The sequence below is a fragment of the Micropterus dolomieu genome, linkage group LG17 (assembly GCF_021292245.1).
Source record: "Micropterus dolomieu isolate WLL.071019.BEF.003 ecotype Adirondacks linkage group LG17, ASM2129224v1, whole genome shotgun sequence".
NCBI classification, from domain to species: domain Eukaryota; kingdom Metazoa; phylum Chordata; class Actinopteri; order Centrarchiformes; family Centrarchidae; genus Micropterus; species Micropterus dolomieu.
The window spans coordinates 33,308,556-33,332,325 of NC_060166.1; the positions used below are offsets into that span (position 1 = coordinate 33,308,556).

A 23,770-nucleotide genomic window follows, 5' to 3' on the forward strand; every position below is an offset into this window, starting at 1 on the left:
AATAAATATGCAATATCCGGTTACACTTTCAAGATAAAACGTAACGTTTCGATACATTGCCATGTTGAAACGCGCATAATTAAAGTCGTGAAACGTTGCAGTTTCGTTAGGTTTAGGCACAGAAAGTACTTGGTTGGGTTTATGCAACAAAACTACTTGGTTAAGGTTAGAAAAAGATCATGGTTTGGGTTAAAATAGCTATGTATGTCAATTAAGACTTAAGTTAACTAACGTTAATGTCAATTTACCTCACTCGCCTAAATAAAAACATTTAATGTTTTGTTTCGCAGGGGACACAAACCCTGTTCTCCTGCTTCAAGGTCCGGGTTCTGGCCCTCTATCCACCCCAATCACCTCCTTACTTCGTCTTTTCTCTTAAATATCATACTTGCCTTTACCATCAAAAACTGACACAACAGGGCTTCCCTCAATACGTCGAACTATGACGTCAAAGGGATCCCTAGTGCGTCACAAACTGACGATTATGGCTCTTGACCAAGCGTCCATATGTGACGACTTGGGAGTGAGACCGGGTTGAACAGAACTGCTGCTCCCAGAGTTTGAATGAAAGGCAATCACAAACTACACAATGACCTTTCCTAATAAGAAGTCAGGAAGAACCACATCCCCTCCCCTAGTTTACCAAAATGTTAAAATGTTTCCTTTCCACCCCACTGTCGGCATAGAAATTCAGGTTTTGTGCGATATCACATACAGTAGATATTAATGTTGCATGATAACAATTCCGAGCTCCAAGTATAAAGTTTTGCTCCATTATAATTTCATGGATGAGGCCTTGTTTGACAGAAAGGCGGGGGCGAACTAGAAACACTTAAGTGCTCTATACAACAGAGGATCCTGACTAAAAGGAACATAATTTAAGTAAACAAATGTTCTGTTAGGCTTTGTTGTTCTGTATTCGTTTCCCCACTTTAAATAAGTTTTTCCTTTAATTTGTCACTCATCTGCAGGGGCCCTCATGAACCCACAAAGATATAATAAATAGCTGTGGATGTGGGGAGGGGCCCATAGAGGGTCCAGAATTTTGTGCTATGCCCCTTCTCATCTGTGCTTTTAGCATTACAGTACTGTGTATTCAGGCATCACAGTATTTTTGCTGGTGAGGGCGAATTCTGCTCTTCTGTTGAATCTTAGAAACCCATTGTTTTGTGATTTTGCTGCTGATACTTTCATTAAAGGGACCTGGATGCAGGAAACTTGCACGCATGCAAAAACAAATACCCACTGAAAAGCAGACAGTGTTTCAGACCTGCAGAGCCTGAGAGTCTGTTTAGCCTCTTGTCCTTTTTTTCTGCACACTGTCAGCTGGAGCTATTGTGGTTCACCTCACTGACAGACACATGCACAGCTGGGCCTGGCTGTGGTACAATACATAGATACATACACACACGCACACAGACATGCACACCAGCCAGTTAGCTTCGGTAATACTGTCGCCCACAGGTCTCAGTTTATATAACAATGCTAGCAGATTGTGTGCGTGTGTTTGTGTTGTAACCAGCTTTCCCAGATACCTGCCATACTTGTGTTTCACCACCACCAGGGCTGCATGTAATAATTCACACCACTAGTATAACTCAGTAATTACCCACTTTACAATGATGCTCTGACAGGCTTGTTGAGTAATGATTCTTTTATTGTTCTCTCTTTGTTCTTTCTTTTTTCATTAAGTACATACCTATACAGCAAGTTTGAAATTGTAGCTACTTTTTTCATTATTAATAACCTTAAAACGTAAAATTTAATTAAAATGGTAATTTCATGATCCCACAGTGAAATACCTTCACGATAATACCCGGCAACACCTGATGATTATCATTATCATTTTTTTCTTGCTTCCCATAACTCCACATGGAGGTCAGAGGTCAGGAATTCACTGTGTTACTCAACATTAAATTCACCATCACACTGACTCCTCCTTCACCTAAAAATAAATTTACATATCGATACGTACATATTTGATCTTCTTCAGCTCACCTTCAATCATTCTTTAATCATTACAGAATACAGAGCTGTGCCCATGTATGTGACCCTTAGCACAGCACAGCACAGCATGGTTTCACTGCAATGAACATAGCCTTTTATATTGATGTCCATAGCCTACACTTGTAAAAATCTTTACATTTGTTTGTGTCTTTGTCCTTTTCATTCCGTCACTACCATCACTCTGCCAGGCATTTACTAAGCTTACTTAATCCCTGCCGACTACCTGCCATATTATCATGCGATGATAAACAATTACAGTGAACAATTCCCAATAATCATTCACAAAGAAAATGCAAACACTGGAAAAGGCTGTGCACTGTTCACAAAATGTTAATCGAAATCCAAGGCAAAGGCTGCATGATGAGAGCATAAAGGAAAAGAAGAAATGTGGTCCTCACCTAGGAAGAGAAATGTTGTGTTTTCACTGTAAAATTCTGCAACCAAATCCAGCTGTGCAGGAGATAAATTAAGCAAGTCCGCCGCGTCCCAGACTGTTGTCCCGAAGGCAATCACATAATGCGATCACTGAAGTCTCTCTCTCTCTCCCTCTCTCTTTTATCCCCCACTCCCTCCCTCTCCACCTCCTGAAGGATGGTGTTTATGTTTTGCTTCCTCTCACTAAAGGCAACTGTTCCTTCGGACCCCAGATTTTTTGGTTTCACTTCTCTTTAATAGCTATGACATAAAAATCATGATGGATGCGATTCCGCAAGTTCACTATGTTTTATTAATATTTATTGATCAATGGCCTAGCAACACATAACCTTACTTGTTCTACTGTATACTACTACTAACAATAATCATAGTAATAAAATCAGTTTTGACCACTTTTTGCACTGGTTAGGAATGACAAAGTGAAAGGCATGGGCATATTATGTTGATGTTTGTGTGTTAATAAATGTGAATTTATAGCAAATTATGTATTTGGTGTTATAAGGTGTGAATGTGTATCTCTTCACGCTAAAGTTGCAAGTGGTTTAGTAACTACATTAATAACTCAAAGACTGATCATGTTTGCATTAAACCAAGACAGTAACTTTTCCTCTTGGTGCAGATGATGATGCATATCTCTTGTCAAGCTCTGGACCCTTGTTGCATCCTGTAATCTTCTCTAATATAATCAAAAATGTCCTTTAAAATAATAAGTGTAAATCAATCACAACAGGGGTGGAGGACGTTAGCAGTCCATCACTTTGATTGACTGTACATGAAGGCACTAGATTTCTAATGAGCTTTACCTACAGCAAGACACCATTTTAATGCATGTTATCTGTAGCTTGAGGATGCTGTTTGCTGTCATAGTGGTGTGACTCAGACCTTACCACAACAAATGTTGCACCTGTGCTTCTGAGCAGCTTTTTCAAACCTCAGTAACAGCCATATTAAGCATGTGCAAATTAGGAATCTGTGAACTGAAACATAACCTCTCCTCAACAACTACTGTCAACATCTTTAATGTTAAATATTTCAAACCTCAAAGAAAGTGAAAAGTGAAAACTATTTCTTACATAAATTAAGGCTTGAGACGATGATACAATGTGATATTTTTATTCAGTGCAGAGTTTTCTTGATAGGACAAAAACCACCATTACATGCTAGTAACATTTGTTCAGTGTAAGCCTCATGTTTGACCGTTTGTACAGAATAACATGACTGGGTGTCACAAAAGACCATCTTTACCAATCACACAGACTTTTGACTATACCCACCCATCCTCATTCATGTGTGCTTGCATGCAAATTCACACACCAGCACATACAGACATGCTTGGTCAGGTTGCGAGATACGTCAGAAACACAGAACCAAAGGTTCCCCTTCGAGGGAACTGCGTTGGTGACGACACTATGGGAACGCCTCTGGGCGGGGCAGGGCTGAATCATGAATGAAACTACTCCAATCCTATTGGCGTTGCTAGAACGGTAGCATGTGACGGCGTAACTGGAGGCGTATATAAGCACGCCGGCACACAGGACACATCAGCTTTTTTCTATTCAGCAGGCACTTTGAGTATGTTTGAAAGCTCCACTACCAAGAAAATTGTTGTCTTACTTGGAAGTCCTGACGAAGCAGAAGAGACCATGTCTGGTAATCAGTTCCGACAATGTGTTTTTCCATGCCCACGCTACATCACAGCTGGGGATACTCATGAGATGTGTGTTTCCTGTCGGGGGATGTCGCACGCCCAGACAGCTCTCGAGAGGGCTGCCTGCGGCCATTGCAAGGCCCTGTCCCTGCGGTCATGGGGATCGCAGCACGATATCTCCGAGGGCGTTCCAGGGTTCCCACTTGGGACCTGGCAGTGGTTCTCGAAGCGTTGGCTGGGGCCCCCTTCGAACCCCTGGAGTCGGCTGAGGCCAAGCACCTGACCCTTAAGATGGCCTGTCTCCTCGCTATCACCTCTCTGAGGAGGGTGGGGGATCTCCAGGCACTTTCGGTTTCTCCTCAATGCAATCCACGGTGCTGCAGGTGTTTCATCCCCCACCTCATGTGACTACTAGAGGCATGGCGGCCTCTAGGGCCCTACTCTCAGGGGCTTCACTCCAGGATTTGTGTGAGGCAGCTGGCTGGGCCACTCCTCACACTTTCATCCGGTTTTACAGTCTGGACCTTCCTTCTGCACCCGGCACCCGGGCGCTCTCGTCTTAGTCTTGCCTACGGGTTACTGCACGCTTGGGGCAGGCGGGGGTTTTGCCGTGGCCTAGTGGGTATCTCGTTCCCATAGTGTCATCACCGACGCAGTTTGAGTTCCCTGGAAGGGGAACGTCTCGGGTTACTTATGTAACCCTTGTTCCCCGAGAAGGGGAACGAGACACTGTGTCGGTCCGCCACATCTCACCCCGCCTGGAGTGCCTTGCTTCATAGCAAAGAGCTGACGTTTCCGGTATGCTGGCGTGCTTCTATACGCCTCCAGTTACGCCGTCACATGCTACTGTTCTGGAATTGCAATTGGATATTTGAACAGATGAAAGGTTAGGGGGCTGAAAGGGAGAAATAGGCTTCTGACAACTGAAACAGATACATACTGTATGTCAGTAACAATGTGTGTCAAATCTGCAGTGCGGAACTTTTGTCTCCCCTTTCTGACAGTGTAAGTAATTACACAACATTGTGAACACGTACTTATCACATATAGGCACTGTTGCTACATTGCTCCTTTTTCAGCTCTGGCAAACCAGTCATTGTTGGTTGGCCAAAAGGAAAAGGAAAGGTACTTTATTGTCACAAATACATGTAGTGAAATTCATTCTCTGCATTTAAACCATCGCTCAAGGGAGCAGGGGCAGCCACTATACTGCGCCCAAGGACCAACTCCAGATCTACAGCACTGTCCTGGTCAGTGGCACTGACTGGAGAACCAAACATGTTTTTGATGTGTAAAACACATCACTACTGGTTCGCCAGGAACATCACAACAGACACAATTAGAAAAATCTATTGAGTCATTTTTCATGATCACAGAAAGTTGCTTTAGGTCTTCTTCAGACCACTAATGGTACCATCAGTATTGCAGGTTTCAATGTTTTAATTACACAACAGAGGTTTCCATAAAAAAAAAATAAAAACAAATCTAGGGTAATCTTACCTTGTTACCTTGTAAGCACATATCAAATTAGTGATGACATAATGACTTCTCAAGAAACCACAGTGATGTGTAATAAACCATCAAACTGAATTTCCTTCTACCATTGTTTTGTACTCATATTAGTTTCATTTTGAATAAATAAAAAAATATACATTGTTGGTTACATATTGTTGTGTAAGCTATGCATCAGCTGATTTGAGATGAATGAGAACCTGTTTGGTCCAAAACACGGAAGTGTAAATTAAGCATTAATAAATGGATGGATGGGAGGAGGTTAGCAGGGCTGATGAAGACAGGAGGCAGGCAGGCTGATGAGTGGGGAGAAGAGCTGGAGACTTAGCTGAGGCGACGTGTGGGAAGATGGCTGGGCGGAGACGCTGGCACTGGAATCCTGAGGCACAGGACAAAAACCCAGTTAGCCAAGGGCATGGCGAGAAATAAACCACAAAAGCACACTAGAAACATCTTTGGCCGAGAGTCACACTGTACCACTGAATTAGATAGAACAATCTGGCCGATGATTTGCACGAGAACTGGGGTACTTAACTGAGAGTTGATGAGCTGATTGTAGGCAGGTGTGGCGATGTGCCAGGAGAGGTAAGCCACACACACACACACACACACACACACACACACACACACACACAAACACGAGAAGAGGTGACAGAGGAATCCACAAGCGCAGGACCATAACCCTCCCAGTCCTCCCAGCTAAGGGAGGGAGAGGAAGAAAAGGCACATGGAAAAGTCGTCAACAACTGTCAATTTTGTTGTGTTACCTTCAGATAGACCAGAAGGCCGGTGGGAGATTCACGGGAGCAGTGATGTGGGTAATGCGGGCAAAGAGTTTTTTATCCAGAGCATTTGCATCCATAGGAGCAGGCAGAACCTTGGGAATCCCAGCTTGGGAGACAAAGGTGGAATCAAAAATCCACTTGAGCTGAGGGAGAGAATTATTGTGGCAAGTAAGTAAAACTGCATGTGGCACTGGTGGTATGGTGAAGGTATGGCTCATCAGGAACCCTCCAATTACATCTTTAACATGATCAGCAAGCCCTCCTTGCAAAGCGACTTAATCCCATCACCCACTCTCTGTTGCCAAAATCCTAAATTCCACCGCATACTGAACTGGCGCCCTGGTGGAAGAAGAGAAGTCTAGTAGCAGCTTGTTCTCCCTGCGCAAGCTGGTCAAAAGTCGGCCATGAAAGTTGAGTAGAAATTATGAATAGGTTATCCCCTTCCCCATCATGCTGTTGCCCACCGAGAAGCTCGGCCAGAAAGTAAACTCAAAATAAAAAAGCTATACGGGACTTATCTAAGGAGTAGGTGGCCGGTTGCTGCTGAAACAGGAGAGGGCATTGGAGAAGAAGGCATTCACAGGTTCACAGATCTGCCAAGCAACGTTCAGAGATGGCAAAAATGGCTCACTGATGAGCAGACAGGACTGGGGATAAAGTAGGGGGCTCTGGAGGAGGAGAAGGAGTGGGAGGGCGGCCATCAAACTTGCTGTGTCCTTTCAGGGAGGTAATTTTCAAACCAGCCAACAGACTACTCAGACAACCAAACAGTGAGCAGCCGTTGCTTCATATAAGAGTGGTCAGCTGTCTTGAAGGCCTTTGAGACACTGATAAAAAAAAGCAGCACAAACCTTTTTACAATCCAGTATCAGTCATGGCGTCAACAACCTTAAAGGAAGCCGTGACGGTAGACAGGTGCACTGAGAAAACATTATTAGCACTCAGGAACTCCTTCAATTGATTATTTACCATTTCTTCAAGGACCTTATATAAGACACTTAAATTGGAAATAGTCCTGTATTTGTTAAGTGAAGTAGGGTCACTGCCACATTTTTGAGGTTAAAGATACCTGTTAAGGGTTTAGCAATATAATCAGCTGCAACTTTTAAAACTTCCAGATTATCAGAACTTGCAGGTTTTTTAGTGTCCAGCAGAAGAAGAGCTCTGTGAACTTCATCAACAGAGAAGGGAACCACATCACAAGGCTCACCATCAAAAATTAAACTAAAAAAAGTTATGTCTGAGGATGGCATGGTTTTTTACGGTGCGGACTTGCATGATATTACATTTTCTTTCTGAATACAAGGAGAAGATATTTTTTGGAAGAGAGGGTGCACATTAAGTGATGTATATCATCTGCATGTTCCAGCAGTCTAGCAGCTCTCTGATGAAAAAATAGAGTAGAGTGACATGGAAAGAGAGATATTCAAAGAGTGTGTTTACCTTTCCTTCAGGGCAGTTTGTAGTGTGTTGCACCAAGTATCCTGTGTTTATTTTTTTTTGGTCTTATAATAAGTATGATGAATTACAGGCATTTTTGTCATTATGCATTACTCATACACAACCTGAGACCATAAATATTCATTAGAGGGGAACACAAGACGCTTCCCATCCAAAACAAAATAAATGGTTAGTTCTTACTCCCCTTAGGAACATCACACCGGGTCCAAATGCAAACAGATGCCCTGCATATATTCAGTGCTCAACAAATAATGTGACAAATACTTCATCACCTCAAAATCAATCCCACCCTATCTTCTTTATATTATTCCCTCATGATTCTTTTCCTCAATGAGACACCACTGACCACCAGCCAGTAGAGAAATATGATGAAAATGAATGCATTATCAATTAAACAAGGTTATTAATTTTATAATGTGTGTTTATAAATTCATGCACAGTGGTATATAACGCCAGTTGCTCCGTGTCTGCTTAATGAAGAGTTTGTTTCTGTGGGTATTTATTTATGTGAGTTTTGTTTCCCCTTCACTCCACTGAAAAATTAAAGCTTGGGTAGACAACATTGGAGAAACTAACAAGAGACAGCTAGATTTTTAAAGTATTCAATGGAAAAAATCATTAATTCAGACAGAATTATATGATTGGCTGTGCTTATTCAAGTCCTGCCACAGCCAAAGATTTCTTTTATTATTGTGTCATAACTTTTGATTTATTGATTATGGAATACTGGAATAAATTTCCCTAGCTTTGAATGAATTTACTTGAAAGCACGATATAGGTATTTCAATTTTAAATAAGTCATTAGTTAATATATTTTAAATGATCCTCCTTCTGACTTAGATCTATTCAGTAATCAAACTTACAATAAGATGTAACTGTAGGGAGAGCTATGCTCCCAGAGTACCTGACAAGTAATTAATGAGACAGCGTGGCAAAAAGTGTGAGTCAAGATGAGTAAAGATAGCTGCAATAGGTTTTGCTTGTGAGCAATGACAGATATACAGAGGTGGGCTTATTGAAAACAAGAAGATTACAGATGGGTAGAAAATAAACTAATCTCTAGCAACAGGATGAGACATCATTGACAACATATAATAAAGACTCCTATGTTTCAACTTTTCCCTTGTTGCTACAGTGATTTTGTGTTAAAGTTTTCCTTACTGTTAAAGATTGTGGTCATGGTTTGAAGATATCACTGTTTACAGTTGGTGAGAGACAGGACAGAATTTGTGGATTGTGGTCTCTGGTATCAAAGTTAGACACCTTGTACGTCCAACCTGCCATCCACTCTGACCTCTTGCTTAAGAAGTTGTTTTTCTGGTGAGGACAGTTCTGAGACCACAGCGTGCCTGTGTGTCTGTAGTGTTGACTGGCCATGAATTCTCCCCTGGGGTGCCATCAGAGCTGAATGTGTGCTATGTAGTTTTAAACAGATTCTCCTGTGTGATTGGGCAGTGCAGATACACAAAGCAAAACAGTCATGAACGGCAATACAAAAAATATCAGTATTTTGCACAAAGCAGGTCACACACACACAAACAAACACCACCATGTCATTAAGACTGTGTATCCATCATAGACTGTATCAATCTCACAGTGGCAGAGAAATTATAGCGATAAAAGAAAATGACAAGAGCAGATTATGAGATTTTTATGCTCCACTATGGTGTATTTATCGTTTTCTTGTCCCTGCAATCCAAGGGAGGTAAAGCTTTATGGGATGTCAAAGCAATGGAGATTAAATATAACCCTATTATACTTGCCAAAGAGGAAATGCAATTAGAATGTGTGAATATAATGTCCTGAAGTTATTGTTTTGTCCATAGACTATCAAAACATGGTCTAATATCACAAAGTACAAATGTATCTAAGTGCTGACTATTTTCACACATTATATCAGGAGAGGCACACTTATTCTCTTTTAGTCCCAGGTAAAATAATTTGCTGCTCTTAACAACAAAATGTACCAGATGCTGTTATTATTCATCTCAACATGCATTTGCATTACTACAGAGACCCTTTTCTCCTGTGTACACAAACCCACATTTACAGGAAGTGCTCTCTCTCTACAGTCATTGAAAAGTCTTTTAAGGGTTTATTGACATAATTAGAAACATTATTGTTTTACTCTGATTATTGTTCCGCGGGTTATGAGGCTTGTGAATGATTTGATTGCATTTTATTAAAGTTTTACACAATCTGTGTGAACACAAAGATCAAATAGCAATTCTTAATCCATTTAAGGTTTGCGCATGTCTTCATTACTAAAAGCTGTAAGATTTGTGTGCAAAAGACTTCATTATGTAATGTCCATACTGTGGCTCACACTCTGTATTACACAAATCCCAGCAGCTGGTGCTTTTAATGTATGTACATTTTTACGTTTTTAGTCCACATGGGCTACACCACCACCTCTTTGGTCCAATGTTGAGCTGTAGGTAGCTGTCCTCAGACCACCTGACGAAGCCCCCAACACACCTTTATGCTCCTCCTCTTTGTCCTTGCTGATGCGGCCCATGATGCAGGAGTTGTCCGAGAACATCTGAGAGTTTAAAGTCAGAGGTATAGACGGTCAACTGTAACGATGACAATACAGTTCCTTGGTGAGTGTCTGTTGCTCAATACAGGTCTTGCAGCCTGACATACTGCAGCCTGCCAGTGAGTTAGTCTGTAATCCAGTCTACCATGTCATGGTCCACCTGCATGGCTGAGAGCTTCTCTGCAAGGAAGAGTAGCTGAATGGAATTGAAAGCACTGGAGAAGTTGAAAAGCATCACTCTCACTGTGCTTCCAGGCCAGGTTGGTTCTGTGACGGTACAGCATCATTTATTGATGAATTCAGTTATATTATATGACCTTGATATCTTTTGCTATATTTCTTCAGTTTTGGGGCTCCACAATGCTCATCATAAACTCAGCATGCATGCATACCATATCAGCAGTGCAGGTATGGTTCTATTTTCTTAGTTCACAAAATGCCCCTGATGGGTACAAAATTAACTTCAACTAAAATACGTTTTTATATTCTCTGATAGTTGATTTTTATATAAAAATTCTAATTTCACAAATGTACGCACATGTACCATTATAGTGTGGCTTGCAGCTTGAGGTGTAAATGTATTCAGATGCAGGAAGAGATTTTCTTGTAGGTTTTTAGTATGACCACTTGAGGGCAGCAGAATATTTGGGCAATGTAGTGCCATATTGAGACAGATTTTTATTCTAATCCTCTCCTTGTTTCAGTACTTAGGAAGAAAGAATGTTATATTTGTATAAAAAAGGGGATGTGTGTTTAACCATGAGCTTCTCCTTTAAGTTGGAACATTCAGACATGCAAATCTGATTGAGAAGGATTATTTTGAATGACCTCCATCTGTTGGCAGTATGTTTGTCTTTTGGTGTCACAGCCCAACATACATTTCTTTTTTAAGGGTCTTACTCAACTCTTCTCGGCCAGTAGATGTTCAGTGAGAGGAGAATATTACTCATTACTCTCCTACCCACATTATACCATTTCATGACCTTATATGATCCCCTAGCTCTCTCTCACATTAGGCTACATTCCCTCCAAACCTCCAAAATTCATTCTACACCAAATGCTACCATGTTTCTTATCTACACTCAATTGGAGGACACTGCTGGAATGTGATGTCAGGAACTGTTCCTTTCCTCTGCCTGGGAACTTTATCAGCAGGTATGTAAGCTCGTATCTGCCTCCCCAATGAGCTAATAAGCTCATGTTCCACCAAAAATACACACAGATGCTACATTACACACACACACACACACACACACACACACAGGGATATTGCAGGTACAATCTAACTGCAGGAATTTCTGATGAAGTCCTGAACGTCTTTCTCTAACTGGGATAATAATAAAATTTAGACTAGGACTCTAATGTCAGCCCAGGCCAATCTCCATTCATTCACGACAGACTGCTTATACTGTAACCGTTTTGTTGACAGTTTTTTTCTGCTTACTACTGCTTATGCCAGTAAAATATCTTTCTGTTTTATTACTAATACACAAAAACTGCTTGAACTATCCAGAAAGTGCCTTAAGTTCCAATTGCACTTCCACAATTAACACATCAGTATATATATGATTTTTGAGTGTTTGTTCTGCACCTGGCATTTCCTTTGAGCTCTGACCAGACTTGTGATCATAGCAAAGCTCTGGTATCTCGGAGTAGCTGGAGGTCTTTCCACCAAACAGAAAAGAGCATACAGGTCTTTATTTTCAACATTATTTCCTCTCATTCACATTTCCTGCTTTCCTACACGGCAGGGTCAACCATTTATTACTTAGAGTAGTAGTGTTTATTTATGAAGTGACATGAGCTACAATGACATACATACATTGGTAAGTACTGTTAACAGACATTTCACTTAAACAGGATATTATACATATCCATTACACACTATACATACAGTATAATCCAACACTACATACCTGCAAAACTCACTATGAAGTAGAGTCAACACCACTGTGAGACACAGTCTCTGCAGTACTTGTCTGTTGAATTGTCTTGTGATTATGCCTATTTCCTGCATTTGCCATTGACGGCAACATTGCCCAGCACCATTGCTCTAAAAGTTGCTCCGTATATCATCAGCTTTAGTTTTTTGTGTTTTGAACATGTAGTCAGAGACTGAGACTGACCAAAAATTAAGCAACAGTGGAGGAAATTTCACCCAACAGTAGTCTTAGTAGAAAATGGTTCTTATTGAGAATGTTTCTTTTATTAGGACAAACAAAAGAACGCATTATGTTTCTGTAATTTTCTGTTCTCTAAGATTACAAGAAAAGCATTCTTTTTGAGTCATTTCCTTTGTGGGTCTGTTAAGGTTTAGATTTGGATTTAGATTTCTTGCCGTTGCAGGTAAGAAACCTCAGTGAATTGCTGTTCCCACCGAGTGGAAACAGTGAGCCAGTGTTGTTTATAGGGAGGGGGGGATTGCTTTATCTTTCTGACTTCAGGTGCTAGGCAACCTCTCTGCCCTTCACATTCCCCAGTATCGGTCAGGTGACCAGAGTTTGGCCAGAGCCAGCAGAGCATGGCCGGAGAGAAAGAATGCATTTTTTGCCCTTTCTTCTTTCTTTTTTTCAGTCGACCAGGTTTAAGTATTTGATGAGATTCAGTTTCATCATAGCCCCAGCACACTTTGGTTTACTAGACCACTGTTTGCTTTACACAACAGTTTTCTTGGTTGTTGTTGTTTCTTGTCAAAACATGAAAATCTCACTTTTCTCCCTCACACTCAGTTTTTTCAAATAAAAATTAAGGGTTTCATTTGATATGCTGCTATTTAGAAACAGGGAACCCTGTGTATTTTTGGATGGCTGCAAGGTGTATGTATCAATGATTAGCTTCACTATTGACCAAACATGCCCGAGGGTCTTAGACAAGTCACTGGAACGGCACTCAGGAAGTGCTGCTCACTGATAAACATGCTTTGCAATCATGATGCTCTGTCACGCCTCTGTGGAAATAGATCAGTTTATTTACTCTACATTTAGTTGTTTGTGCTGAGTTTTGGTTAGTGTTATGTGATACCCTACACGGGCTGTTTACTGCAGCAGATTATTTGTGATTTAGTCAAAGAATAAAAGAAGATTTAAACAAATATCGGTCGAGATTTTAAAATGTGTCTAATTTCTTTTATTTCTTTATTTCTTCTTATAATTTGAGTAAACTTGTATTTCAGGATAAGGGGTAGGATGTTTCTCTTTAGTTTTTGTTTCAGTCAGCAAATAAATAATTGTAGCTTAAAAGAATGGTGCAATTTTATAAAGGTTGCATTATATGCATTTCTCATGACATATATTCCAGCATTAGACAATCTGACTTCACCTGAACACAAATAAAATGTTTTGCCAATGTTCAAACTGAACAATATTTTGTCATATTGTCTTAATGTCCTTGGCAGTAGGAAATATTTTTGTGTTGAGGCATGTAAATGACGAACGTAAACTTCACGAATACTCTCTAGAATTTAAATGAGCTTTAATCTGTAGTTGCTGTAATCATGACCAGATGTCAAGCAGTTCCTTGTCCTTTGTTTGAAGCGACACTGATATGGGAGTAAGAGACAACAGTTGGAAAGTAATCTGATAGCACCAAGGGACCCCTCCCATATTTACTATGAGATGTTCATTAATATTTCAAGTCACTGCCTTTGTCAGGTGTGACTGCATGTGTTTTTGAAACTAGAGTGAGGCTTGACTCCTGTCTATCATGGAAACTCTGGATAATGGGTCTTTTGAATATGCTACAGACTACCATGCTGCTTTGCTCATTAAATAAAGATCATACATAGCATGTAAAAACAGGACAGTGGAAGATTGAAGGGTAGTTGGATTTATCCTGGAACCTGCAGGTTGGCTAATTCAATGGACGAGTTTGAGCTAAAAAATACTGTGCACTTTTCCAGTACCAGTCTGTGGTGATACAGGGCAGCTCCCACAAATGAATGTGTGTAATGGTATAAGTATGTGACAAGTTGTTGGAAAGAAAAATGCAAGCTCAGCCAAGCATCCAATGATAACTCTTGTTTAAAGGGTAAAAAACCAAACGAAACCTATCTGGAGCGACTCCACTACTGCATGTTCCAACTTCTCACCTCTGCCTGTTAACTGATCCTGTGGCTAATTGTTTATAGTGTGCGTGGTTAAGTTGCCAGTTGCTGGTAACGTAGCCCTCAGGATTGAATGTCAGGGTACTCTTACAAAAGGCTCCTGGAAAGAACGCACTCCGTCATTTTTGTTACCGGTTTACTGACTCATGTGGGAGTTTATATGCTGTTATAAAATCTTAAAATGGAGCATGATCTTAAATATAAACAAATGAAAAGGTAATTTAGAAATGAAACAAGATAAGACATGCAGTATCTTAAAAAAGTTATGTTTATTTAAAAAACACTTGGGAGATACATGTACTGCAGTTGCATATAATACACACAGACAATTCCTTTTATGGGTGAACACACGTTCATAGTCCTCTCCCTTCCCCCATTCCCACCCTTCCCACACTGCACTAAAAGCTGCACTGAATACAGTTGTCATCTGTCTTGACTTTTGCAGGTTATTAATGATACTCTTACTACAGTATTTACAACACATAATCCTGTTGATAACCCTGTTGTACCATTTTATACTTACAGTTCTTCCCTTTTGTTTACAGTGGTGCCTTATTGTAAAGGTGATACATTAAGCAGTCATTTTGTTTTTTATTAAAAAAAAAATTCAGTAATAAAAATTAACAAGCGAGGACTGTATAAAAAGTATATGATCGTACAATGATAATAACATTAAACGTGTTGACCTTAAAGATGTCTATTGGTTTGGAAACATGACTTAATTTCCACTCCTTTGTCTTTTGCATGTTTCTTTAGTCAGTCTCTGAAAAACAGAAGTCTAATTCAGAGAAAAGTAACATTAATAAATCAAACACATCCTTCATTATGGAGTCTCCTTGTTTCCTTGAGCTCTTTTCCTCAGTACACCCTCAGTTTGGTGTCAAGAACAGGTTTGAGATTCAATAATGTCTTTTTCTCTTTGACCTTCATTCACACATAGTCTTTCCTTTCTAACCCTGGGCCACCTGCAGACCGTGGGGCAGAGTAAGCCATTCGTGAAGGGTTGTATCTGGTCTCACGTGGTGGACAGGAGCAACAGAGCAGTCCACCACCAAGAATCAGGAGCGCAGCAGCTGCCCAGCCGATGTACATTGCTGCCCCCAGCTCCCTCCGCTGAGGGTCAGCAAGTAGAGGGTTGTAGAAGTCCCTGATTATGGTGTTGGCCGACCAGGAGACAGGGATGAGCTGCATGACCCCGGCAACAATGAAGAAGACCCCCGAGATGATCATCACCTTGGCCTTGGATGCCTCGTCGTCAATGCAGTTTGTGCACTTGGCCCCCGCGATGGAGATGAGCAAAGCCAGGATGGCTAACAGAATGGAGATAACGGTGAGGGCACGGGCAGCTTGGAGGTCTTGAGAAAGGGCGAGCATGGAGTCATAGACCTTACACTGCATCTGGCCCGTGCTCTGGACCACGCAAGTCATCCACAGGCCCTCCCACATGATCTGAGCTGTCACAATGTTGCTGCCGATGAAGGCCGTTACCCTCCACATGGGGAGGGCGCACGCCACAATGGCAATAATCCATCCCAAAATGCACAGGGAAATACCTATTAACTCCAACCCAATAGACATACCGAAATGTCTTCCTCTGCTGCTGCTGAATGTGTGTCACACTTGAGAGGAGATCTCAGAAATAATCTGCAAAGGGGACGAGTAATCCAGAGACCCAACTAGTAATTAAGTTAATTTCAGCCGTTGCTTCTGTGAGTGTGTGACGATCTGTTGCCCTCGACTTTAGAAGTATCCTTTATAAGGCAGATCAGGTAGAGGGGAGGAGCCCTTGAAAGAGCTGACATCACCAAAAGGGGACGAAGGACTCGGACACATTCTGCTATCATCTTACATGGCCAGCTTCACAATGGGCCTGGTCACAAAGAGGCCTTTTACAGCTGAAAGGGCTCACAAGCATTGTATGTGTTAAGAAGACCAAAGAAACATTTCTAAGATGGATTAAGATTTATTGTGTTGTTAAGATTTATTGTAATATTGAAAAAAAAGTTATTACATTTTATGTGAAGATGTTTATGTGAAAAGTTTGACTGATTTATCTTTGCTGTCAAATAAACTCTTTTTGTTGTCATGAAATCAGTTGTAAATGGAACATTATACTTTCATATACTTTTATTTGTGTATGACATTACAGTTGTAGCCTACAGTTAATAATCACTGAATAAATCTTCTTTCAGTCTTAAGTAACTTGTTGATCACTTCCTCATAATAAGCCCAGGCATCTTTCTGCAGGTCCATGATGTTGCTTTTTTTAAATGACTTTGAAGAATGCCTGACCTTTATTCATACCGTGTTTATCCCGGGGAATCCCGTAATTTGCATGGCCCTCAAACTTTATTATCAATAATTCTCAAACACGAATTGTTAACGCCTGTCTGGCATAACCCAAGTTACCACATCGTCTAGGAAACACAATATACGCACACAATCCACGTACTACGAAACATTTCAACACATCTCACTGCGACCTGGCCACTCATAACCCGATCCAAGGGGTGTGTGCGCAGCTGCTCTTTGCGCAGGCAGACGGACCTGTTGCAAAAATGGCAGCGGAGGACAAAGTGTAAGCTTAAAAGTGTAACTACACCTGCACAGAGCAGGTTGAACTAACTCTCTCCTGCTCTCCTCGCCGACCCGCTGGAAAAATAAAACTCCCATATTTTGAAACCTAAATGCAGGCATGCCTCTGTTCTTCAGTAACTTGGAGTGAAAAACGTTGTGCTTTCAGTTTGACTGCAGCTTATTTTTTTTTAAATCATACAACGCTGTTTTGAAAAGGTGTCATAAGACCAAGGATTGGGGAATACCCTTAAATTTTATGAACCCCTTCAGTTTAAGGATCACTTAAAGACTTGAGTCTTATGTTTGATGTGCCTTAATAACGGCATAGTGTCTGCAGAATGTACTTGAAATTCTTCAGGGCTGCAACTTTCTCCCTTGAAATGCCCCCCACCCCCAGTATCTTGTAACCCAGTGTTGACAGCCCCCCAACCCTTCCCCCTTCTCCTGTCTTGAAACAGGTTCATTGTTTGGGAGGACAGTTCAGAGGGTAGAGTGTGGGGAAGCTGACAAAGCAGCAGTTCTTGTTATCATAGAGCCAACAGACGTGTGGGAGACAGCCAGGTGGATGGCTGCTGTGATAGACTCCCAGTCGTCAGCTTAATGGCTGTGTATGCAGGGTGGGGTGGAATGAGACATTATTTTTGCCCCTGTACAGTCAAATGTACAACTGACCAACTCAAAGGCATATTGATATATCCATACTGTGAAATAGAGCAGTGGTTCTCAACCTGAGGGTTCAGACCACTTTTATGTCACAGTAGAATTCAGGGCATAAACATATTTTTGATGATGAGCATTTAAAAAACATAAATAAGGTTACTGATAGGTGCATTTTTTTATGATTTTCCTCAAACTTTGAAATATCAAATGTTTGAGCCTCAATAACGAAACAGACAACCTGAAAAAAATAGTGTCAAAATTTTAAATGATCAAGACAACAGAAGTAAAAAAACAGGGCCTTTAATCAAAAACGTAACGTGTCAGACATGAAAACATTCGATGATTAACTGATTTATAAAACATGTAGATAGATAGATAAAAAATATCTGCATTATGCTTCATGACAGGCTTCCTAGACTTAATCAAAACTGAAGGTTCTTTATAAAACACATACACAGACAATACAGAGTATAAACTACAGGACTAATCACATCATCAATATATTGTTAGCGTGAGTGCTTCCAACAGCCTCAAATTTACACACAAAGCTTTTTTTTTTGTTTGATGTAGGCTCTGTTCAAAAGAGCATACAGTACATTATATGGTGGCATGAATATAGGAGTTTTCCCCATCTCAACACGAAGACAGAAGTTGTTACTCTCCTCACTAGTTCTCTTTAAGCAGTTTTTTTCCATAATGGCAAAGGTGTAAGAAAAGGGCAGGTGCACGTTCAGACATAGTCTCTCCTATCATAACCACTTGGGGCCACTGCTTGGGACGACCTGCTTTGGGAGTATATAATTTTTGATGGAGACCCATACCTTCTCTCAGGTTGCGGAGGGCAACTGGAGCAGAGGATACCCCCTCCAATGAGAAGAAATGCAGCTGCAGCCCAGCCCAGGTACAGAGCTGCACCTATCTCCCTCTTCCATGGAGTATGTACGTTTGGATCGTAGAAATCCACAATGATCCTATTGGCGCACCACGACACAGGGATCAGCTCGGTCAGAGAAGCCAGGATGAAGGCCACCCCGGCAGCTTGCATCACCCGAGCCTTGGCCGACTCTTCTTCCAAGCAGTTGGTACATTTTGCCCCCATCATGGCCACCAGGATTCCCACAATGGAAAACACAATGGTAGTGACAGTGAGGGCGCGGGCGGCCTGAACATCTCTGCTTAGAGCCAACATGGAGTCGTGGAATTTACACTGTACATGACCTGTGGTCTGGGCCACGCAATCCATCCAGATACCTTCCCAGGTCATATGGGCTGTGACAATGTTCGCCCCAATGTAAGCTGACACTTTCCACGCAGGCAAAGCACAGGATACAGTGGCCAAAATCCATCCCAGGAAACCCAGAGTCACTCCAAGTATCTCCATCCCCACTGAAGGCATGTTGGAGCTGATGTCTTCTCTATCTCAGTAGGCAAAAGTGGATTGAGCAAGTGTTCACTGCAGTGCTGATTGCTCAAATAAGCAGGAGATTTCTTTATCGCAGAAGGTGGAGACTTGGGGATTGGCCAGGGAAGAGTTCAAGTAGTATTCTGTCCAAAAAACTAGCCTTGGCGTGTAATTGGCCATTCAACTTCCTCTGCCCCTGTAGCTCTCCCACCTATTTGGGTGAGGGGAGAGTAAACAGAGGGTGTGGATCTCAGGTCTGGAGTTAAAGGATAACAGACATGGTAAAGATCGGTGGATGAATGATTGAAAACGGAAAACACTATCTACTCCCGCGGGTTTCTCATTGTACTCCTCTTTGACAGATGAGACAGATGTTTAGAATGCTGAATTGAATCTAACCAAAAATATAAATATCATTTTATAGTTTGTGTTAAGACCATAAGCTGGTCAAAGGGGTCATAAATCAAATTTTCTTTATTTTTAGTTCTACCGTTTTTTGTATGAAATTACAAAACTGCTTACTAGCACTAAAGTTAATACATACTGGGTTAGAAATACTGACTGAAGATATTACAGTGAGTAGGTGAGGAGTTATGGAAAGTTCTTTCAAACATATTTGAGAGAGATAACGCCTAGAATCTTTCCAGTAACAATGGCTGACAGGATGCTTTAGTGAGTAAATGTTCTGACACACTGCCCTTAAATGTAAGTAGATGGTAATGTTAATTTTTTCCACACAAAGCAGATCTTTATAATAAAAAATAAAAAAAAGAATTTCATTTAGAGACTAAAAGTTGATCAAATAATATGTAACAATGTTGAGATTTGTGCTGCTATGTGATGCGAATAAAAACTTTTCCCAGCCGCCTATGTTATCATCTGACGTTAATAGACCACATGCCGGAATAGCAGATAAACATCATTTATGAATATCATATGTATTTTCTCTCTGGAGATAAAGCTCAGACAATTGTCTGCGTGCAAAAGTTAAACTGAGGTCGAAACTCTTGATGCACTATGACCTTCAGAGCGGGGGCACTGATACGTGTGCACAAGGATGGGGGGTCTAATCAGTGTCTTTGTTCTGAAGGTCATAGTGCATCAGGAGTTTCCACCCCAGTTTAACTTTTGCATGTGCCACAGAAAAAGACTAAATACACACCTCTATTAGTTTTACCATGAAGCCTCTTCACACGCTGAATCTGCACCTTTGTCGGTTTGTAAATCAGTTTACAAAAAAGAAAGAGATTGGAAAGAAAGAGATTGCTTTACCAAGGTGATGTGGTGGCTGTGGTCAAACACAACTTCCCTTTAAACACAGCATGTATTTGATGATTGTGCAAAAGTCCAACATTGTGTAAGAAGTTTCTAATGCATCAGTGAGGCCATTCATTTCTTTCATTTCTTATGGCCACTCTCTTGCCATGCGATGATATGCCAAAATTTGGGCACACCTTACTTGTATAGTGTTCAGTGTTTCAGCGCTGCAGCACCATCATGTTGTTGGGTTTTGTTGCAAGCCCTATGAAGTGGGAGCTGGTGCTTTTAAGGTAGGTGTTGCAGTTTGTCTTCGTATGTGACTGTTGCACCTTACCATTAACACACTACTGCACAGCTGCTCTGTAACACAATCCTGCCAGTAGGGTCTGTGGTCACTCAAAGTGAGTGTTCAGGATATTTAGAAGCACACATCCTTTAGCTCTTTAACCTCATTTCACAGGCCAAAACAAGTTAAGAAACCCAGAAATGTTTTCAATCTGTACTTTTGTTTTGTCTACTTTCAATTAACTGTATTGCTTGTAAATAAGGAGTACTGAATTGCCTGCAAGGCTGTATATCTCCTCTAAATGCAGCAGGCCCACTGTCCTGATGTGGTGTCACCAACTGTCTACAACAAATCCAAAAATTAGTCTCACTCAATATCTGCTTTTGTTTTGCCGTGACAAGTGACATTTTGAACATTTAAATACACTTTATTCTAGTGAATACCACCTGGGTAGGGAGGAAAACAGTTGCATACCATCGGATCAAAAGGACCTTTGTGGCTCAGTTTGGACTCAATTACAGTGCAGGTTACATCCCCTTGCAGATGGAGACTTTTATCTCAGACTCAGTTTCACTCTCGCAAATGAAGGCCAAGCTACAATGGAGGGGAAGCATAAGGTGCTCTTCTGAAACAAGCCACCCATTGTTTCAATCCTCAAATTAAATTGACATAAAATACCTAATTTCTACAAGCGCCAGTAATGCCATTATTGGTCAAACTCTACAGCTGGCATCTGTGTCTGCATATCAAATAACTCATGTTACACTTAATTTAAGCATGCTTTTCTGGCTCTACATTTCTGATTCTGTGGCATGAAAGTGCTGAATTACGAACTCCACTTTTTAGAATACATGAAAATTAGTAAATAATGGAACATGTTTTGTTCTTTTATTTATAATCACATAAAAAGTTGCTTTAATCAGAAATAATCTGCATAGACACTGTGTGAATATATTTATGATCAGACACCAACTTAATTCTTAGAAAAAAGCTAGAATCTACAAATCTAAGCAAAAAGCATTTTATTTGATGAAAATATTAAAAGCAACATATGATGCCCACCACTACAGAAAAACGGTCAAAAAACACTTCATGAAATAGGAAATATGCATCAGTGATTCATTCTTTATGTCCAAGCCTAAGATGCTGCATTAACATCTATGCAACCAAACATCCACATACAAATTTGCTAACAATCGTCACTGTATCTTCATCTGCACCCACATGTCATATATTCAGACATAGTCTCTTCTGGTGTATGCATTGACTGACACAGTCTTGACAGGTGAGTATTCAATCCGGGGAGGCATGGCGCCACCACCACTCGGTGCTGGAGCTGCTTTGGGTGGACAGGAGCAACAGAGTAGGGCTCCACCTAGGATGAGCAAGCAGGAGGCAGCCCATCCAAAGTACAGAGCATTACCAAACTCCCTCTTCCCCGTCTCCTCCAACAGCGGGTCATAAAAGTCTACGACGATGGCATGCGCGGTCCAGGACACAGCCACAAGCAGCAGCAGTCCAGCCACCACGAAGGTTATGCCAGCAGCCACCACAAGCCTTGGTTTACTGCTCACATCCCGGCTACAGTTGGTGCACTTGGCACCTGCCACTGACAGGCCGATGCCCACAATGCACAGTACCATGGAGACAATGACCAAGGCACGCGCGGCTTGCAGGTCCACTGGCAGCCCCAGCATGGAGTCGTGCACTCTGCAGTGCATCTGGCCTGTGCTCTGCACTGAACAGTTCATCCACAAGCCTTCCCAAATCACTTGGGAGATGACAATGTTCTGACCGATGTAAGCAGCCACCCGCCACATGGGCAAACCGCAGGCTACCATTACCCCCAGCCACCCGGCCACTGCCAGGATCATCCCAAGGATCTCCACTCCTGCAGAGTACATAGTTGGAGCTGGGGATGAAGAAGGAGCTGAACAAGACTCTCTTCCAGGGCTCTGTGGGATAGAAGGCCCTCTGTGTCCACAGGCTCAACCCTCCTGAGATGAAGGCGATATCGGATCCCGCTGGCTCAGTCAAGTCCTGCGTAAGACTTTTAGTGAGAGAGAAAGTGAGAGGGAAGAAACGGCTTCTACCTTCTTTATACAGCTTAGATAACTGAAGGTGGAGTCAGCTTCAGGTGGCATCATGTTTACTTTCAAACTACAATTACACTTTCATATTTAAAATACATTTTGTTTAACTGAATTTGGTATCACATGGCAAACCAGGAAAAATCAATATTCTTTCTGAAAACATATTTTTTTTCAAGTACCTGCACAGTCTTAGATAAAAGTAAATATATTAAATACATATTGATTCTGAAGTGTTCAAACCACATTTACACAGAAGAAATGCCTGCAGCAATCATTTATGTACTCAGTTCATGTTTTACTATACTATATAAAGATGCTTGTAACAGAGTTCCTTTTGGGTATTTTTAATTTGAGAAAGAGTATATGTATCCCTATTTGTGACATGTGACAACCTTGAAAAGAACGCTGAATCACCATCTGAATGAGATCTCCATCCGAGAAAAAAAGAGCAACAATGACAGGCTTTGTTTTTGTTGGTCAGCTACTTAATCCCTCCTGGGAGAAAAAAAAACACACTGGGTTTGAGCTAACAGGCCTCATTGTCAGAGTCATTTGAGGTGTTTTTTTTTCAAATGCAGGATATATGGTTAAATAGTTTAATAAACTTAAATGCATTGAGTGTATCAGCCTGGTATTCGTTGACCTAACATAAAAGAAACTCTTTTGAATCTCCATGGGACACACCAATGCAAACCTCAAACCATAAATAGAGACTGGGATTTAGGAATGGTAAATGGTAAAAACAAAAAAGGACAAAGTGAGGTGCAAAAGGACCACCTCTCTCGAAAATGAAAGAGCGTTCTTGCTTCTGAATATTCAAAAACACTGAATCACAGCTCAGTCTCTCTCTGAGTCAACATCAGCCTTTTGTCGTGCTGAATACTAAATGACTCAAAGGATACTTCAACAGGTCTGAATGTCTTCTAAATATCTTGCTGTTTGAAAACAACAGGCCTGTTGAGGTTGGCTGACCTACGAGCTCTGTGTCATTACAGGCTTTCCT

At 41.2% G+C, this 23,770-nt stretch overlaps 3 protein-coding genes across 4 annotated transcripts in view; all 3 read right to left on the bottom strand.

The window, feature by feature from the left end:
- gipr (gastric inhibitory polypeptide receptor) overlaps positions 1–2,479 on the bottom strand; it is a 15,905-nt gene extending 13,426 nt beyond the window's left edge. Inside the window, exon 1 of one of the 2 annotated variants that reach the window (XM_046072757.1) lies at positions 2,406–2,479. The gene's annotated coding sequence lies outside the window, so the exon portion shown is untranslated. Of the gene's footprint in view, positions 1–301; positions 328–2,405 lie in introns of those variants that run through there. The other variant, XM_046072756.1, reaches the window with a different exon arrangement.
- Positions 2,480–14,739: 12,260 nt separating this feature from the next.
- On the bottom strand, positions 14,740–19,174 carry LOC123985367. The gene is made up of 2 exons (XM_046072845.1): positions 18,463–19,174; positions 14,740–16,103 (listed from the first exon to the last, which is right to left on the bottom strand). The coding sequence occupies exons 1-2, from the start codon at positions 19,120–19,122 to the stop codon at positions 15,420–15,422; spliced, it is 1,344 nt and encodes a 447-aa protein (XP_045928801.1). The 5' UTR covers positions 19,123–19,174; the 3' UTR covers positions 14,740–15,419.
- Positions 19,175–21,705: 2,531 nt separating this feature from the next.
- LOC123985826 (claudin-4-like) lies at positions 21,706–22,741 on the bottom strand. The gene has a single exon (XM_046073732.1). The coding sequence runs from the start codon at positions 22,576–22,578 to the stop codon at positions 21,910–21,912; it is 669 nt and encodes a 222-aa protein (XP_045929688.1). The 5' UTR covers positions 22,579–22,741; the 3' UTR covers positions 21,706–21,909.
- Between the last annotated feature and the right edge of the window lie 1,029 nt (positions 22,742–23,770).

Excerpts from the sequence above, each read along its gene's own strand:
- LOC123985367 (XM_046072845.1), bottom strand. The coding sequence starts at position 19,122 with ATGCCTTCAGTGGGGATGGAGATACTTGGAGTGACTCTGGGTTTCCTG. Across the intron at positions 16,104-18,462 it reads GTTATGATAGGAGAGACTAT|CACACATTCAGCAGCAGCAG; the intron begins GTCTGAACGTGC and ends TCTCAAGTGTGA.
- LOC123985826 (XM_046073732.1), bottom strand. The coding sequence starts at position 22,578 with ATGTACTCTGCAGGAGTGGAGATCCTTGGGATGATCCTGGCAGTGGCC.